Source organism: Microtus ochrogaster, unplaced genomic scaffold, assembly GCF_000317375.1.
Source record: "Microtus ochrogaster isolate Prairie Vole_2 unplaced genomic scaffold, MicOch1.0 UNK42, whole genome shotgun sequence".
Taxonomy (NCBI): Eukaryota; Metazoa; Chordata; class Mammalia; order Rodentia; family Cricetidae; genus Microtus; species Microtus ochrogaster.
This window is the reverse complement of record NW_004949140.1, coordinates 504,263-523,085: the sequence shown is the minus strand read 5'-3', so window position 1 is coordinate 523,085 and position 18,823 is coordinate 504,263. Positions and strand designations below refer to the sequence as shown.

The 18,823-nt window shown below is 46.4% G+C and overlaps 1 protein-coding gene and 1 non-coding gene across 2 annotated transcripts in view; both read left to right on the top strand.

Moving 5' to 3' along the window:
- Window positions 1-18,536, top strand: part of Slc25a43 (solute carrier family 25 member 43) — a 36,483-nt gene extending 17,947 nt beyond the window's left edge. The window contains exons 4-5 of the mRNA XM_005368894.2: window positions 16,377-16,511; window positions 17,713-18,536. Of these exons, the coding sequence (XP_005368951.1) occupies window positions 16,377-16,511; window positions 17,713-17,913 (336 nt within the window). The 3' untranslated portion in view covers window positions 17,914-18,536. The remainder of the gene's footprint in view (window positions 1-16,376; window positions 16,512-17,712) is intronic.
- LOC113458527 lies at window positions 17,126-17,243 on the top strand. The gene has a single exon (XR_003378894.1). It is a non-coding gene; the product is annotated as a small nucleolar RNA SNORA36 family (small nucleolar RNA).
- Window positions 18,537-18,823: the final 287 nt, after the last annotated feature.

Genomic DNA, 18,823 nt, shown 5'->3' with positions numbered 1-18,823 from the left:
TCTCTCTCTCTCTCTCTCTCTCTCTCTCTCTCTCTCTGTCTGTCTTTCTCTCTCTCTGTCTCTCTGTCTCTCCTCTTCTCTCCTCTCCTCTCTCTTTTTCCTCTCTCTCTCCTCTGTTTCTCCTCTCTCTCCTCTCTCTCTCTCTCTCCTCTCTCTCTCTCTCTCTCTCTCTCTCTCTCTCTCTCTTCTTCTTCTTCTTCTTCCTCCTCCTCTCTCTCTCAAAGAAAAAGGAAGAAAGAAAGGGGAAGGATTTAAGAAAAGAGAAATGTTAACAAAAATTAATTTATGTGCTTACGTATTTAAGGCCTAAAGGATCTAGCTGGTTGCTGAGGAGGCCTAGAGTAGCATTCCCAGTGTCTGCCCTGCAAGCCAGCTACATGGAAGCAGTTCTCCCAGCTTCTCTAGACTGCCTGAGACTTTGTGCTGTGTGGGCTTGCCGTGCAACATGGCTGCCCTGCCTCTGAGCATCCAGGACCGAGATTCAGCCAAGGGAAGGGTAGCTTGAAACAGAAGGAAAGGTGCCCTGGAGCAAACACTGAGCCTTGAGTTCAAAGGAAGAAATATCCAAATGATAATCTTTATCTAATAAACGTGATGGCCAGCTCAAAAACAAAACAAAACAAAAGACGAAGGACCAAAGAATTCTGAAAATACATAATGGTTCCACAGGCAGGGTATGTGAGAGGGTAAGACAGGCTGGAGAACACTGTCCTGGGAGTCTGGGGAGCAGCTGCCGACATCGGACCAGCAGTCCAGAGTCAGGAGGGAGGGCCATGTGCACCTGCCCCGGCTCTACTCTGCTCAGAGCCCACTCTGTTCCTCATGCTGGGTTATCTCCATTTCATCAAACACAAAGCCATGTGTCAGCCTGCTGGTTTGTACCCCGGTGGACTTTGTCCCCACCCCAGCTCACAAGGTAAGCAGGATTGGGCCAGGTCAGCATTTGAACTGAAAGTGCAAGAAAATGAAGGACAAAGGTGGGACCCAAGTGGCACAGCTGAGTGAGCAGAGCACACATGGCCCGTGAATAAACAGAGGCCCCAGCCTGCTCAAACAGACTCCAATCTGATGGTGATGGTCGCCACCTCGAGCAAGCTTTGCTGAGTAGGACACGGTCACTTCTTTCATCCACTCAGAGCCTCTCGTGGTCCATGCTATGTCTTCAGTCCCAGCCTTCCCCCTCAGTCCTAAGCCCATGTTTCTCCCAGCCTGCTGATCAGTACCACTGGCTATCACATCTTCGTGGTCACTTCCAACCCACTGAATACCAAGTTACTATTCTTCCCCTAAAACTGTCTGCTTAGAGTTTTCCCTTTCTGAGCCATCATTGTCCCAGACAGCCAAGCTAAGCTTCCAGAAGTTAGGTTTGGTTCTGTGGGTCCCCTCATCCAATCAAGCCAAAGCCTAGTTTCATTTGCGCTCCTGACTCTCCCACAAGGGCCCTTTCTCTTCCTGCTCTGACTCCAATTGAGGCCCTTATCAGCTCATAGTATAGCACACACTGTTCTCTAGGATTGATTCAGACAGTGATCATTAGCACTGAGCAGGAAGATACAGTAGGCACTGGGCCAGCCGTATATGCTCATTATGTCACCCAGTCCTTAAGAGTTCCCAAAGTGCCAAGCGAAAGCTCTTCTTACTAAACCTGTTTTATTATGGGCCACGGTGCACTCGGAGAACTTGAGGAAGTCGGAGCTCCCTGTCCACCATGAAAGTTCTGGGGCTTAAACTGGCAGCAAGCACCTTCACCTGCTGAGCCATCTTGCTGATGGAGATGGGGAAACTGAGGCACTCAAAGGTTTTGTAGCTTACAAACCCTTCTTTAAGCAGCTGTGCTGGGATAAAGGCCAGGCAGTTTGCCTCCAGGACCCAGCAGCCTAGCCCGTGGGCTTCTTTCAGAACAAATGTTCTTCAGCCCTGTCTGTGTGGCTCCTTCTCTATCACCTTTAGAGAATAAAGGACGGCCCATTAGTCTGGCATGTTTCCCTCACCAACTTCACTGTGCTTTTGTATAGAGGCCCTTTGTGTAGGGAGTTGCAAAATTAAATGTCTGTAGGAATTCAGAAGCAGCACAGACAGGAGAGCTAGGGAAACCCAGATAACAGGCACTCAGCCCCCAAACAATAAGCCTTCAAATGCATTCTCAGCCTTGCCTTTTAAAAGCATTCTGGAGAGCTAAACTCTGTGCTCGCAGAATGTGATTAGCATTTAAATATGCATACCAGAAAAGAGTGAAATGAGCCAGCGCGAGCTGCAGCTGAACTGCAAGCTTCTCTTCTGCAAAGGATGGTTGCCTCTTAGAAATGCGATCCCAGTTTTCCAGGGAGCCCCTAAATCCAGATTTGGATGTAAAAATCTTTATATCTTGCAAGGTTGCAAATAAAAAAAATACTGACAAGGCAAAGCAAAACATGCCTTCTTTTGGCCTCTGCGCAATTCAAGCACCCAATTGCAATAGTGAAGAAGTTCCCCTCCCCCAAGCTCTGAAGACCAAATGTATTTTATATTCCGGTCAACAGGCCTTTGTTCCCACAGCTACCTCTGCCTCTCTAAAGGTTCAACTGAGCTTGCCTTGGGAGTAGTATCTGTTGCTTTTGTTTGCTGGCTTTTCCCATCCCTAAGGCACTTTCTTTCAGATAAAGGGGAATGACAGTTATTTGACCCTTTGAGAACCACAGTGCAGGTACTTCAGACCACTGGGAGGGAGTTCTGGGGAAGAAGAAACTGAATTAACTGTAGGGTACCTTCTCTGAAAAGGTAGATGCTGTTTTTCACAGACTCACACTTCTGCCCCCATGTCCAAGGGCATAGCAGCTGTATTCCAAGAAGTTTGTGGGTGTCTAACTGCTTTTAAAGGATGCTCTTAGCCTATCCATGAGTCCCCTGATTCTGACAATTTCCAAAATCATAGCATTTTCTCCTGTCTCAACATCACTGTTCTGCTGTCCCTTCCCTGTCAAAGCTACCTCCTGATATCACTTCTTATTTTCCCAAGCAGGAGTAATCTCCTCCATCCCAGTGTTTTTAGCTCACTTAGCGCTGAGCTCTGAAACTCTAAAATCCAAAAATGCTCTAAAATCAGGAGCTTTGAGAAGCCATATGATGGAAAATTCCACAAATGACCGCATATAAAAGACTGCAAACAAAATACAGGTACACTAAAAAGATTGTATATGGGACTGGGGAGATGGTTACTACATACGCACAAGGGCCTTGGTTTGCAGTCTCCAAGCCCATATAAAGCTAGGCATGGTAGTGTACCTCTACATAATTCTAGCACTCCTATTTGACATGGGAGACAGAATTAAAAGAATCCCCAGAAAGTCATGGCCTAGATAGCCTGGCACACACCACAGTAACCAGGGACACTGTCTCAAATATAACGGAAGCAAGGACCACATCTGAGATTGTCCTATGACCTCCACATATAAGCCATGGCACACACGTACTAGCACACATACATACACCGATGGTGGCGCACGCCTTTAATCCCAGCACTCGGGAGGCAGAGGCAGGCGGATCTCTGTGAGTTCGAGACCAGCCTGGTCTACAGAGCTAGTTCCAGGACAGGCTCCAGAGCCACCAGAGAAACCCTGTCTCGAAAAACCAAAAAAAAAATAAAAATAAAAAATAAAAAAATAGATAAAAATTAAAATTTAATGCATAAAAGAAAAAATTATAGGACTGCATAACATTAACTCGATGCTAATAAGGTATATATGAAGCACAGTCAATTTCATACTTAAACTTTGCTCCCATTCAAAGATCTCTCATTATGAACAACTATTCTAAAGTTAAGAAATGTTCAAAATTTGAGGCCCTTTTTATCCCAATCATTTTTAGACAAAGGATACTCAACGTATGTAGGGCTCTTAGGGACCATGTCACAAGAACCCGTATACTATAAATGTCTGTTTCCTTTCTCTAAATGGCAAGCTCTTTGCCTGTGGGAGTCGATGTTACACTTTTGTGTGTCCCTGTAGCGTGTAGCCTCACGTAACTGGCACTTGATACTCGTTTAAAAATGAATGCTGCTCAAGGCAGGCTTAGGAGAGCTCCCTGTGAGTACAGAGTTGAACCTTTATGCCACTGAGTGACTCTCAAGTCTGTGTGCTAGTCCCTACACAAGCTGAAGGCAAGAACGCCCAAGCCTACCCTCTCCCCAGCCTGCTTCCCTAAAGAAACCTTCTTAGCTCTAATACTACCTTCATGTGTCGTTCTGAGAATGCAGTCCCCTACTTGGGGCAACCCAGGGCCAAAAGCTGTGAACTGGTCACGATTGGCAAATGTGCTAAAAGGAGGAGCCAGGCAGTGTCAAAGGTTTGTAATCCCAACATCTGGGAAGCTGAGGCAGGAGGATCAAACTTTTTAGATCAAGCTTCTCAGACGCAGGCTACAAAGCAAGTTCAAAGCTAGCCTGGGCAATTTAGTGAGGCCCTTTCAGTCAAACAAGAAAAGATGCTCTCTCGACATTCTGGCCTCCCATCACTTTGCATGGGCCTCGAGGCACTTGAGTTATCACCGCATGATCCAATTGATAGTCCTTGGCTGATGGCTTTCGGGAAATGCAGGGCTGTAACTGAATCTGTGTCTTTGCTGAAGCTTTTGTCAGGGCTAGACACGTGAGGACTTATCAGAGATAATGACAGTAAAAAAAAAAAGCCCGCCCTGAATTAAGGAATTGTAACGACCTACCATTTGCTGGTCAGCTAATCTCTACCAGGCAAATTCTTTAGTCCTCTTTATCGACCTTCAGAACAAATACCATCAGGACTCTTATTTCAGGGGTGGGGAAATGAGGCCCAGAAAATGGCGGCTGCCTGCCCAGGAGTCACACAGCTAGTATATGTTAAAGTTGCCTCTCTCTCCTTCCTCGGTGCTTTCCTTTGTCCACCAGAAGTACAGAGCTCTTTCCTAAATGCTAAACAATTAGCTAATTTAGATGTTAGTTCCCTTACCTACTGAGAAGGAGGAAACTGGACCTTGAGAACTGGCAGCTCGAAATTTCAGCGCACGAACAGTTGAGAAAAATAACTGTGAAAAACCCAGAAACTGACAGGCGGAAGCCTGAATCCATTAGAGCCGCTCTACAACAGTAAGTGGCCTCTGAAGGATAGAAATGGATTCCTCATAGTTCTGCAGGCTGGGAAGTTCAAAGTCAAGGCAAATTTGACATCCAGTGAGTGCCTGCTTCTCATTATTAGATGGCACCTTCGCCCCGTGTCCTTCCTGGTGGAAGAAGCACGAGAACTCTTGGCATGGCTTTCTGACCACAAATCTCATTCCTGAGGGCTCTGGCTCCATGATCTTATTACCTCCCAAAGGCTTCAACTCCTGAAGCATTACATGGGGGGGGTCAGGATTTCAACACAGAAATTGGAAGGAAACACAAATGTTTGGCCTGTAAAAAGCCTGGGTTTGGCCAGAAGCTGGTTACCTCAAATTAAAATGGGAAAAAATATTTTTTTTTTTTTGGTTTTTCGAGACAGGGTTTCTCTGTGGCTTTGGAGCCTGTCCTGGAACTAGCTCTTGTATACCAGGCTGGTCTCGAACTCACAGAGATCCACCTGCCTCTGCCTCCCGAGTGCTGGGATTAAAGGTGTGCGCCACCACCGCCCGGCGGGAAAAAATATTCTTATGAAAAGTGTACTATTCTGGCCCTGGAAGCCCCATTGGCAGTGTTACCAAGCATGAGAAGGAACAGAGCGGAGGCACGGATCCTTTAGTCAGACAGACTGCTATGGCTGGTCAGAGGACTGGGCAGAAGGGAAGAACTTGGAGTCCTAGAGGGAGCCGGAAAGGTAAGGGAACTGCTGTCCCGGCCACGAGTAGAGGGTGCTAGTGGAGGCTATGGTTCTGCCTCCTGGAGTGTCTCCTGGGTGGCACAGTATCTATTCTTAGTAAGAAGGAGGCTTTCCTAGCAGCCCACTGACCGGTCCTACAGTGCAGTGCTGAGTGCCAAGCTCTCGGGGTGCTGAGAGAGACTGTGACCCTTACCTTTGTTGCAGTCTCACTGATGCCTGGCTCTCTGGAGTGTCCCAGGTGTTACTGCCTTAGCAGTTCGAAGCAACGGATGCGCTGTGAAGCCAGGTGGATGGATGTCTGAGCATCTATGAGGGCGAGATGGGCTTTTGGGAGCGTTGTTATTAAAGTGAAGGGAAAGAAAAACTGCCGCTCGAAAAGTAGACAGCGCCCTAAATACTTTGGGGATAGCGGTTGTTGATCAGGGGAAACAAGGCTGTTCTAGAGAGCAGGCAAAAAGGGACTAGGGAGGGCCTCCCCAGTTCCACTGAACTGAACTTTGCCCTTTTCTCCTGACCTGAGCTGGCTTGTTCCTTTGATTCCATAAAAAAAAAATCTGTGAGTCAAAACAGCCAATCTGTGCTAAGCCCTGTCTAAACTGTAACAGCAGCTAAGATAAAGATGCTCTCCCACCTCCAGCCCCCAAAAGAGCAAAGGGAATACAGGCGCCAGGACACACCTGCCGTCAAACAAGAACGGTCACCTGGGAAGCCTCTGCTATCCCAAGGGTATGGAAAATGGAGTTGACTGACCCCACTGCTCGCTTGCGGCAGATTTGGAGATGAGGCACCTATTTTCACCAACTTTCCTGCCAATATAGCTGTCAGTTACCTATCTGCATGGCTGTGTCCCCCCCTGGAGTCTTCAATTAACAGATAAGCTCACGGGGTTGATGACATGGGCATTGAGACCCAGCATGGCCCCTAATCCTGTGTGTGGACAGGAATATGTCACAGGACCTCTATCCAGCATGAGGCAGAGAGCTGTGCCTTCTTCATGTGCCTGGGTGACAGACTAAATGACATTACTGAATGTTAGCAGGCACATTGCAAATACTGTTCTCATTGTGCCTGCAGCGCCTCATCCCAGTCTATGCATAGACAGCCAGGGGGGCCTGATAAGAACGCTACAAAGCCAGCCCGGGTGTGTTTCTGTTTTCTGAACTTACTGTCAATGCATACATGAAACACCTACAAATGACAATACATATAGAACCTTAGTAACCCCTCCACTTGATAGCCAATGCTGAGTGGTGATGGCAGAAGAGTTCATTATGATTGTGTTGAGTTTGTTTAATGCGCATTTATTAGTCGGGCCCAGTGGTGCAATGCTGCAGGGACTGAGGCAGGAGGCAGGCAGATCGTGACGAGTAAGTTCAGAGCCAGCCTAGGTAATTTAGTGAGAAACAGTCTCAAATTTTAAAACATTTTTTTATTCTGTGTGTGTGTGTGTGTGTGTACCACGTCATTCATGTGGTACTCAGAGGACAACCCACGGGATTCAGTTCTCTCCTTCCACCATGTAGGCTCCAGGCCATTAGGCTGGGCGTCCTGTGCCCTAACTGGCTGGGCCATCTCATCAGGTTTTAAAGCAAAATAAAAGGGGCCAGGGATACAGCTCGGTTGAAAAGTGCTTGCCTGACATGCACAAGGCCCCGATTTCCATCCCCAGAAAAGTAGATATTGAGTGAGAGGCCACCAAGCACCAGTCCTGCACGTAACTGTATCCCCTCAGCCTCCTAGAAATTGCCATCTCCCAAATTTGGCTTCTTCATTTACATTCTCCCTCCCAGGCAGGATGTCACTGTCAAAGTTTGCTCTTAGAAAATTAAGCCATAGCTACTGGTTGGGGTGGGGGGGCCTCTCTGGCCCAAGCCCCTGGGCCTCTGCACAGTCTACCCATGCTTTCTCACAAGCTGCTCGCCCGCATCTCAAATGCTTTCTCTTGGAGGCTCAGCGGTGCTCTGGGCTTCCCCACCCCAAGCCCTCAGTAGCCACACGGGCACTGACTGTTTCTCTCCTCTCTTCCCAAGCACAAAACTAATCCGCTGTGTTTGCTCGCCTTTCCTAAAATGATGGCAGGCTTTCTGGGCAGCTCATCGTCCCTCAGGCCTGATGCTGAAATGCAAGGCAAGTACACTGGCAGAATCGAGATGAGCTCATAGACACAACACTGCAGGGCAGCTGCCCATGCCCACTGTGTGACTCCCTCTACTGCAGAGCAAGGGCTTCCCAGCTATATGGAGCCTGGCTACACCAACAGGGATATGAGTCATGCGGGTCACAAGGCAGAAAGATCCGTTTGCTGCAGTATGGTTGCCTTGCTATTGCTGCTGTTGATTAATTATTGATTCTCGTTTCATTTTTGTAATGATAATAAAATATTCAGACAAAAAGTAACTCAGAAGAACAGGAATATTATTCAGCTTACAATTCCAAGTTCCAGTCTGTTATTGTGAGGACACTAAGGCAGGAACTTTAAGCATCATATCTACAGTCAAGAGCATAGAGAATAAACCCATCAGTCCTCCCTCCCTTCCTTTCATTTGAGGTCAGATAGCTTTCTTTACCTCTGTGCACTTCAGGGCCAGGCCTAGGGAATAGTGCTGCCCACAGTGGGGTGGTTCTTCTGACATCAGTCAACAATCAGGACAGTCCCCTGCAGAGATGCCCACAGGCCAGTGTAACCCAGATAAGGCTTCAGTAAGACTCTCTTCCCAGGTGATTCTCGTTTCTACCAAAATGCCAGTGAAAACCAAGCAGTACAGTGCTGCTCACCAAAGGACTCAGGCCTCTTTACCATTAACTGCCTTCCACATGCAACTGCACAGCTTTGCATTCAAGCTGAACCTACACATCTCCAGAAAACAAAGGGCATTTCCAAGTGACAAGTTTTTAAGTTCTGAGCTCCTGTTTGCTACACTGACAAACCGTCTTTTTCCTACTTATTTTCCCCTTCTCTTCCCTGACCCACTGATCTTGAACTCCTAGCTTCAAGTGATCCTCCTGCCCACATTCCCGCAAGTAGCTGGGACTATATCTTGGTCTTGCTATCTTAAAACTCCTACAACCAAACTTTCTCTCTCTTTTTTTAAAGATTTATTTATTTATTATGTATACAACATTCCTTCCCTGTATGCTTGCATGCCAGAAGAGGGCACCAGATCTCATTATAGATGGCTGTGAGCCACCATGTGGTTGCTGGGAATTGAACTCAGGACCTCTGTAAGAGCAGTTAGTGCTCTTAACCTCTGAGCCATCTCTCCAGTCCACGAAACGTTCTCTTTTCAGTAGGTAAATGCATGCACACAAAATCCAACGGAAGCATAAACACACAATGGAAACCAAGTATCCTCACCCTGTGCCCTCCCCATCTCGTTCCCTCCCAGACACAGCACCACAGTTCCCGTGTCCTTACCTGTATCTTTCCAAAGATAATTTATGCAAAAGTCGCATTAGCCGGGTGATGGTGGAGCAAGCCTTTAATCCCAGCACTCGGGAGGCAGAGGCAGGCGGATCTCTGTGAGTTCGAGACCAGCCTGGTCTACAGAGCTAGTTCCAGGACAGAGACCTGGAACCACAGAGAAACCCTGTCTCGAAAAACCAAAAAAAAAGTCACATTAATGTGAAGATTTGTGGTCTTTTTGGTTGTAGGGAATCAGCAGTATACTGTGCGTAGTCTTCTCCACCAAATAACCTTTACACGGATTGCATAGCAGATATCCTGCATGTTAGATACTTACATTACAATTCATAAGAGCAGCAGAATTACACTTATGAAGCAGTAATGATGATGATTTTATGGTTGGGGGTCAGCACAAACATGAGGAACTGGATGAAAGAGTTGCAGCATTAGGGAGGTTGAGAACCACTGGTCTACACCCTTTCTTTTTCACTAAAAAATATGTCTTAAGAGTGACAGCCTCTCCATCCAGATGGAGCAGCCACATATTCTTAATTATGGCATAGTATTCTATAGCATGATGTCTTATTTCCTACTGGGGAGCATCCAGACTTATCTCTACTCATTTTTTTTTTTTTGGTTTTTCGAGACAGGGTTTCTCTGTGGCTTTGGAGCCTGTCCTGGAACTAGCTCTTGTAGACCAGGCTGGTCTCAAATTCACAGAGATCCGCCTGCCTCTCTAGTCTTTTGCACTTACTAACACTGCAGTAGCAAATATCCTTGTAACATACATTGTTCCATATATATGCAGATATATTCCTTAAGGTAGTAGTATTTTGGCCAAAAGGGTTCATAGTGGGCTGGGTATATATAGTCATTTTGTAGAGTCTTTGACATGCACAAAGCCCTAGGTTCCATCCCAGCACTCGCGAAATAGAGACAGGAGAATCAGAAGTTCAAGGTCATCCTCAACTATGTAGTGAGTTCAAGACCAGCTTGGGTTACATGAGTCCCTGTCATCAAAAATCATGCAAGTATACGTGGTGGTTTGAAAGAAAATGGCCCCCATAGGCTCGTGTGTGTGAACGCTTGGGCTTTAGAGAGTGGCACTATTAGCAGGTGTGGCCTTGTTGGAGTAGGTGTGGCCTTGTTGGAGTAGGTGTGGCTTTGTTGGAGGAAGAGTGTCACTAGGGAGTTGGCTTTGAGGTCTCAGAAGCTCAAACTAGGCCTAGTGTGGCTCATTATCACTTTCTGCTGCCTGTGGATTCAAATGTAGAACTCGGCTCCTTCTCCAGCACCATGTCTGCCCGCATGCCACCATGCTTCCTACCTTGATGATAAAGGACTAAACCTCTGTAACTGTAAGCCAGCCCCAACTAATTGTTTTCCTTCATAAGAGTTGCCAGGGTCATGGTGTCTCTTCACAGCAATAGAACCCTAACTAAGGCAGTATCTTTGTAAGTATTGCTTAACCATTTCAGTATTCATGGAAAGAATATTTAGCCAGTGCTACCTCTTCTGAAAGGTCTGGAAAGTTTAGAAACTTTCAAATGCTTAGCTTTGAAGTGTTTGTTTTTTTTTTCCCTTTTTTCCCCAATATATAGTAAGCACCTACAGTGTGAAAGAAATGTTGGTAGACTTTGGGAAAGACCCATGTCAAGAAAGATGTGGTCACTGGCCATGCGGTATTTGCAGTCCCAGCAGGATAGGGAGCTACCAAGAGAACACAATAAATAATTATACACAACAGATTATTACAAATCCTTACCAAGTGCCTTGAAGAACATGGTGACCAAAAAGCGTTTGATAAGCTCAGTCTAGGTATCTGAGATTTCCCTGAGAAAATGCTAGTTCTTCTGATCCCTATGACAAACTTGACGAGACAGAGAAAAATGGCAGGAAGGCACGAGGAGTTGGGCCTGCTGCAAGGATTACATAAACTGGAAAGGGTCTTCAGGGTCATTTCATTTCAGTCTCCTTAGAAGCCATGGGAGGAAACTAAGGTCCAAAGACGTCACTGACTTATCAAGGTTATACCACTAGTGGCCAGCAGGGCCTAGTTCTCCTGATCTCTTTAGGTGATGTTATAGTGCAGGATCCAGCGTGCTCCCCCTGAGGGCTGGGGACCTGAAGCCGGTGGCTACATCTTACTTAGCCTAGAGAGTTGCCTGGGTCTGTGTAGAAGAAACCTTAAGTTCAGGCCCTTGTGATTAGCCATCTACTACGTTCTGTTCTCTTTGCTAGTAGGATATAATTTAAGAACAAGGCAATCTAGCATTCCAGTCTAGCAGGTTGGTTTGGTCTTCAGCATACTTGTCTCTTCTCCAAGTTTAGAAATGGTAATAATGACCTTAATGATGGTGGTTACTTATTTAGTGCCTGCTCTATATCAATCCAGTTCTAAGCACTTTGCATGTGCTAAATTATTTGATATGAATAACAATCCTATAAGGTACATGTTATTATTACTCCATTTTACAGGGGAAAAAGGGGGACTCAGACAGATCAAGGCATTGGCTGGAGGTCATAGGCTAGTGAGCTGTTGCAAGCTGTCTAGCTCCAGTGCCTCGTGTGTGACATGAAGGTAGCAAGCCCTGTCAGGAGGCACAGTCAGGATGTAGATGAGGAGATGGATGGGACAGGAAAGCTGAATGAAATCAAGGAAGGGGCTATTTACCGGAAACACAACAGAGGACTGAAGGAACCCAGAAGAGGACTTGCTTAATGTATACAAGGTCCTGAAATCAATCCCCAGCACTACAGGAAAAAAAGGTACCAAAGAATCAACATAAGACCACATCAAGGACCAAGATGCCTTATGGTCCTGTTCATCACAGTCCCTCGGACCGTTAATGCCTCTGCTCGCTTGCCTGCTCCTTTATGTCCAGGCCACCAGCATCCTGTTGGCTTCAGGTTCCTTGTTCCCATGTTCTCTGTGTCCCTTCCTCCCTCCCTCTTCCCCCACTCTGTGAGTTTGTCTGTGCTGGTACATGTCACATGTTGGCCCATGTGTGTGGAGGCCAGAGGTCAATGTTGGGTGTTGCTCCTCTGAAGCCATCCACCTTGTTTTCTGTGAGAGTCTCTCTGGGACCTTGCACTAGGCAAGTGGGCTGTGCTAGAAGAACATGCGTCACCACACCCATCGTTTTCCATGGGTGCTGGGAACTGAAACCAGACTTTGTACAACAGGCATCTTACTGACTGTACTTATCTCTATCCCCTTATCATTCTTTTCTTCGACAGGGTCTTTGAACTTGATATTAGCTGGGAATGACCTTAAAGTTTTGACATTGCTACCTTCAGCTCCCCAGTGCTGGAATTATGGATGTGTATCCCCATGCCCAGTTCATGTGGTGCCGGAGATGGAGCCCACAGCATTGTTAGAGTGCCAAGCAAGGACTCTACTAACTAAGCCACAACTCCAGGCCCTTTGGTTTTCATTCTTGTGGCTTTCTGACTCCCATTCTGAAATCCATGCCACTTGTCCCCTGAGCTTATCCTCAACCCCACAAACTCCCTCTGATTCACATTGCTCAAGATGGATGCCTGGGAGAGCAGCTGGGGGCGCACAGAAAGTTCATGGCCTCAAATCTGCACCGCTAGTCTTCAAGTGTCCTTGGCACATCTTCATAACAGCTTTTCCAAATCTTACCAGACTCCTCCCTGCGCACCTACCACCTTCTCCCTAGGCGGATAACCTGGCACTGCCCTCCTCCCTGCGCACCCACCACCTTCTCCCTAGGCGGTTAACCTGGTTTGCTCTTTCATGGGGAAAGTGGAGTGATAAAGAAACTCAACCTTTTGCTTCTTTACATGCTATTCCCTCCTTCCTGGTGGTGCCCTGGGCGTCACACCTCATGTTCCTCTTGGGCATCTTTCCTCCTTAACAGATGAATACATTCAAGTCCCATCCACGGGAAACACAATTTCTTCCTCCAATCCTAACTTGACCTTTCAGAGCGTTGCCCCCTCCCTTATTCCCAAACAGTCAAATTAGCTTGTTTTGGTGTGGCGTTCTCGAAGTTTTGGATGGATGTAAAGATTTGTGTGACTGCCACCACAATGAAGACATAGAACTGTTCAGTCAATCCCCAAATGCTCGTGCACTCCCTTTACAGTCAAGGCCTCCAGGAGCACCCCTAAGATGGTAAGATTCTGTGTGTTCTCCTGATGGAGGAAGGTCATTGGCTAATAAAGAAACTGCCTTGGCCCATTTGATAGGCCAGCCCTTAGATGGGTGGAGTAAACAGAACAGAATCCTGGGAGGAAGAGGAAGTGAGCTCAGACGTGAGCTCTCCTCTCTGGGCAGACGTGATAAAGCTCCGACCCAGGATGGATGTAGGCTAGAATCTTCCCGGTAAGCGCACCTTGGGAGCTACACACATTAATAGAAATGGGTAATCAAGATGTAAGAATTAGCCAGTAAGAAGCTAGAGCTAGGCCGGGCGGTGGTGGCGCACGCCTTTAATCCCAGCACTCGGGAGGCAGAGGCAGGCGGATCTCTGTGAGTTCGAGACCAGCTTGGTCTACAGAGCTAGTTCCAGGACAGGCTCCAAAACCACGGAGAAACCCTGTCTCGAAAACCAAAAAAAAAAAAAAGAAGCTAGAGCTAATGGGCCAGGCAGTGTTTAAATGAATACAGTTTGTGTGTTGTTATTTTGGGGCATAAGCTAGCCAGGCAGCCAGGAGCTGGATGGCAGGAACATAGCCCACAGGTCCTTCAACATTCTCTATCCCTGTGGTGTTATCTTCTGAAAATAGTGCACTCCGTGTCGTGCCTCTGGAGTTATACATGCTGTTGTATTCAGTGATAGCTTTAGGATTTCTATTTAATTCTATGTGTGTGTGTATGTCTGCGTGTGGCTATGTACCCATGACTGTGGATGCCTACGGAGATCAGAAGAGGATATTAGATTACCCTGGAGCTGGAGTAACAGGCAGTTCTGAGCTACCCGATGTAAGGTTCTGGGAATTGAACTTAGCCCTCTGCAAGAGCAGCAAGTGCTCTCAACCACTGAGCTATCTCTCCAGCCTCCAGCCTGTTCTTTATTTTTTTCTATGGATTTGTTTTCATTTAAATTATGTACATGGGGCTGGGTATATCCACCTGTGGGGGAAGCTTGCCTCAGCCTCACAAGTACCATGATTAAAGAGACAAGAGCATTCCTTTCAGGAATTGAGCATTTTGATGAGGACAGATTTTATCAGTAGTTCGGGGCGGGGGGTATGCAATCCATGGAGTGCCTGAAGAAAAGATGACCAAACTGAGAATGAGGGCCAGACTGAAATTGGCATAGACTGTCCTTTTAGCATTCTCTTATTCTTTGAAACGTTTATACACATATACAAGTATCATGGTCACATCCACCTCTCCCTCCCTCCTTCCAACTCTCCCTGGACCATCCCCACAGCATCTCTCCCCTTCCCCACTCAACATCTTCCTTTTTCCCTTTTCTTTTTAAAGTTACCTAAGATGATGGTGAGGCTGGGCTAAACCTGACCACCAGGTGCCAGTTCTCTAGTAAAAGCAGAAGGATGGCCAGGAGGTCCAGAGATGACAGCAGGAAAAGGATGTAGAGTAGCCTGGGCCCCAGATGGGCACTTTTGTCATGAGAGTGAAGCGGACAGCAATAGACAACCGGAAGAATGCCACAGTTCCCCTGTTCTCAACCCTGTGACATTTGTGCTGTGGGAAAAAAGCCCCTACTTGGTGGCTTCCCAGAAGAGGAATCAGTTTAGATAAGGAGTCAAGACAACACCAAAAGAAGGTTACAGTCTGGGGCTGGGGAGATGGCTCAGTGGTTAAGAGCACTGACTGCTCTTCCCGGGGACCCAGGTTCAATTCCTAGTACTCACTTTGCAGCTAGCAACCATCTATAACTCCAGTTCTAAGAGGGTTTGATGCCCTCACATGTACATGGTACACAGACATACATGCAGGCAAATCTCCCATATAGGTAAAATAAATATAAATAAATCTCAAAAAGGTTAGAGGCATAGGAGTATGTAACAGGTCCATTGGACATAGGCTGGGATGGAATGCAGGTATAAAATTGAGTCTATCCAAAATACCTGCTTTCTTTTAAGCAAAATACACCACAAATATGTGAGCAAGGCATCATGGTCCTATAGCAAATCAATTATTTTTTCTAAATTAGGCATGGTGGCTCATACCTGTGATCTCAGCATTTAAGAGGCTGAAACAAAAGTGTGGTGACTCCCAGCCAAACTGGGTTACATAAGAAAGGCTTTGTTTCAAAAAACTTTTATTCTAGCAGGGTGGTGGTGGCTTTAACCCCAGCACTTGGGAGGCAGAGGCAGGCAGATCTCTGTGAGTTCGAGACCAACTTGGTTTACAGAACAAGTTCCAGGACAGCAGACAGCCAGGGCTACACAGAGAACCTTATCTCAAAAAAAATGGGTTTTTTTTCCTTCTAATGTAGAAATAGGAGCGGCGGGCCGCTTCCCGCCGCCTGGCTCCCAGCTAGCTTACCCAAAATAATTACATGGAAACTGTATTCTTTTTTTTTAATATTTATTTATTTATTATGTATACAATATTCTGTCTGTGTGTATGCCTGCTGGCCAGAAGGGGGCACCAGACCCCATTACAGATGGTTGTCAGCCACCATGTGGTTGCTGGGAATTGAACTCAGGACCTTTGGAAGAGCAGGCAATGCTCTTAACCTCTGAGCCATCTCTCCAGCCCGGAAACTGTATTCTTTTAAACACTGCTTGACCCATTAGCTCTAGCCTCTTACTGGCTAATTCTCACATCTTGATTCACCCATTTCTAATAATCTGTGTAGGTGTAGCACCATGAGGTGATGTCTTACCAGGAAGAATCTTAACCTGTGTCCATCTTAGAGAGGAGAGCTATATCGTCTGTATCTCACTTCCCTTCTTCCCAGCATTCTGTTCTGTCTACTCTGCCTATCTAATTTTCTGTCCTATCAAAGGCCAAGGCAGTTTCTTTATTAACCAATAAAATAACACATTGACGGAAGACCCACCAACATCATTCTAAGACCATGGAAGAAGATGAACTCTGAAGTTACTATTTTTTGCCACCATCTAGACACAGATCCATACCCAAGACCCTGCTCATTTTGTGTCAGATATTAAATTTCGAGTACTTCAACCACTCCCTAATACCTTTCTTTTCCTGCCAGGCTCAGAGTCCTTATCTTCCCCATCATGGAGGAGTAGATGTCCATTTCTCAGGAGCAGTGGACTGCTTCCGGCAGATAGTGAAGACCCAAGGGGTCCTGGGCCTCTGGAGCGGACTGACAGCTAACTTACTGAAGGTGAGGAGGGTGGCCTGTCTCCTGCTTCTCTGCTTCTTCCGCTTCTTTCCCTTCCTTATCATGCTAGTATGATTCACATGAAAACACCCCATCTACCACTAATGGACAGAGCCCATCGACCCTGATGGATACAATGGGGGAGAATCTAACACCCAATCCTAGAAGAGCTGAGCATTTAGTCTGATCTAGAATTTTCCAACAGTCGGACACATGGACCCCTAAGGAGAATACAGTCCCCATCTAAAATTGTTTGCAGAAATACAAATACAATCCACGAATGAATTATATTTCCATAGACTTCCATCACCAGAATTAAGAACAAGAACTCTGGACTAGCTAGCTCACATGTAACTATGCAGTCAAGCCCAGCATATAGTGGTGAGCAGTGCTAATCAACGACATGCATATTCATGTAGACCCAGTGCTGGCCCAGGGCATGCCCTTACGGGGCTCTGCCATCTTTCTTCCCCTCCCGCACTGTACCAGATTTCCTCTTTCTACGTTCTTTGATTCCAAAAAGAATCACCACGTAGTGCTGTCCACAGCTATTATCTTAGCTGACCCTGGTGCAGCTCCACCGCAGAAACACCTTTTCTTAATAACTTACTTCATGGCTCCAAAGGGTTGGGTTCAGCTCAGGACAGCTTCCCTGTTCTGTTAATTAAACCTTGAGACACTGAAATTGCCTAAAGGGACTGAATAGAGTCATTTCTTACTCCCCATACTTCCTAGTGCACACCAATAAAAAAAAAAAAATTAGCCAGGCAGTGGTGGCGCACGCCTTTGATCCCAGCACTCAGAGGCAGAGACAGGTGGATCTCTGTGAGTTCAAGGCCAGTCTGGTCTACGGAGCAAGTTCCAGGACTCCACGACAGCCAGGGCTACACAGGGAAACCCTGTGTCCAAAAACCAAACAATAAATTTAATTAAAATTCATTTTGTAATTTCAAAAAGTTGTTTAACATGTAGGCTGGAGGGATAGCTCAGTGAGGAAGAGTGTTTGCTGCTCTTCCAGAGAACCTGAGCTCAGTTGCCCACACCCATGTTGAGATGCTCACACCACACATAACTCCATGTCCTAGTGACCCAGTACCCTTTTCTGGCCCCCATGGGTGCCGAGCCACACACACACAGATAGGTGAATAAAAGTAAGTCTTTTTGAAAAAAGAATTTAACACAATTTTCATTTTCTGTTTAACAGGTCGTTCCATATTTTGGAGTTATGTTTAGCATGTTTGAGTTCTGTAAAAGAATTTTTCTTTATCAAAATGGTTACATCCTGTCCCCACTGACCTACAAACTGACCCCAGGGGTGGACCAAAGTTTGCAGCCCCAGGAGTTACGGGAACTAAAGAAGTTCTTCAAGCCCAGAAAACTGGAATCTAAGAAACCAACTCTGTAGAGCTGAATGGACAGCGTGCAGCAGTCGCAAGTGACTATGCCCTCCTAGCTGTGCACATCGGGAGGAATGAGAGAGTCCTTCTGCCTGCTGCTCTTGGAGATGTGACCACGAGGCCATACATCACATCAGAACCCCAAATTTTCCCTGTGAATACCTGTGCCTTGAGAAGCTTTTGTGACACTGCTCCGTCACATGGGGCTCCACCAGACTGTACGGAAGCCTAGTGGCAATCAGATGCGCAGGATATGGCATCTTGCAGCTGAAGTAGCAGAGCAGAGACCATGTCACAAGCCCAGTCCCCAGAGTCCAGGTGAAGTAATCCAAGTTTCTCTGTGACCTGTGGCTTCCCCATATTGATCTCCTTAAACTTAGACCTTTGTGGGCTTCTGAGAGCACAAACCACCATGTAGATTAGGCCTTAGCAAAAATCCTAAATGAAAAGTTTTTTTTTTCAAATGATCTTGCTATGAAGTGCAGGCTGCCCTCATTCATGATCTTCCTGCCTAGACTCCCAGACACCTGAGATTTCAGGTGTACACTGCAATGCTCATCCTTGGAACCCTAATTCTTTTTTTTAAAGATTTATTTATTAAGCATACAATGTACTGCAGGCCAGAAGAGGGCACCAGGTCTCATTACAGATGGTTGTGAGCCACCATATTGTTGCTGGGAATTGAACTCAAGACCTCTGGAAGAGCAGCCAGTGCTCTTACCCTCTGAGCCATCTCTCCAGCCCCAGAACCCTTATTCTTTATTGAAAACTCAAGCACCCCAAGCCTAGAAGCTTCTATTTCAAGAAGGCAGTTTTCCCCGTGACTTCTTAAGGATGCACTGACATTCCTGACTGACGTCATGCACAGTTCCAGCAGCCTTAATTATCTGCCTTTTTTAACTTCTTTTATAAGCTGAC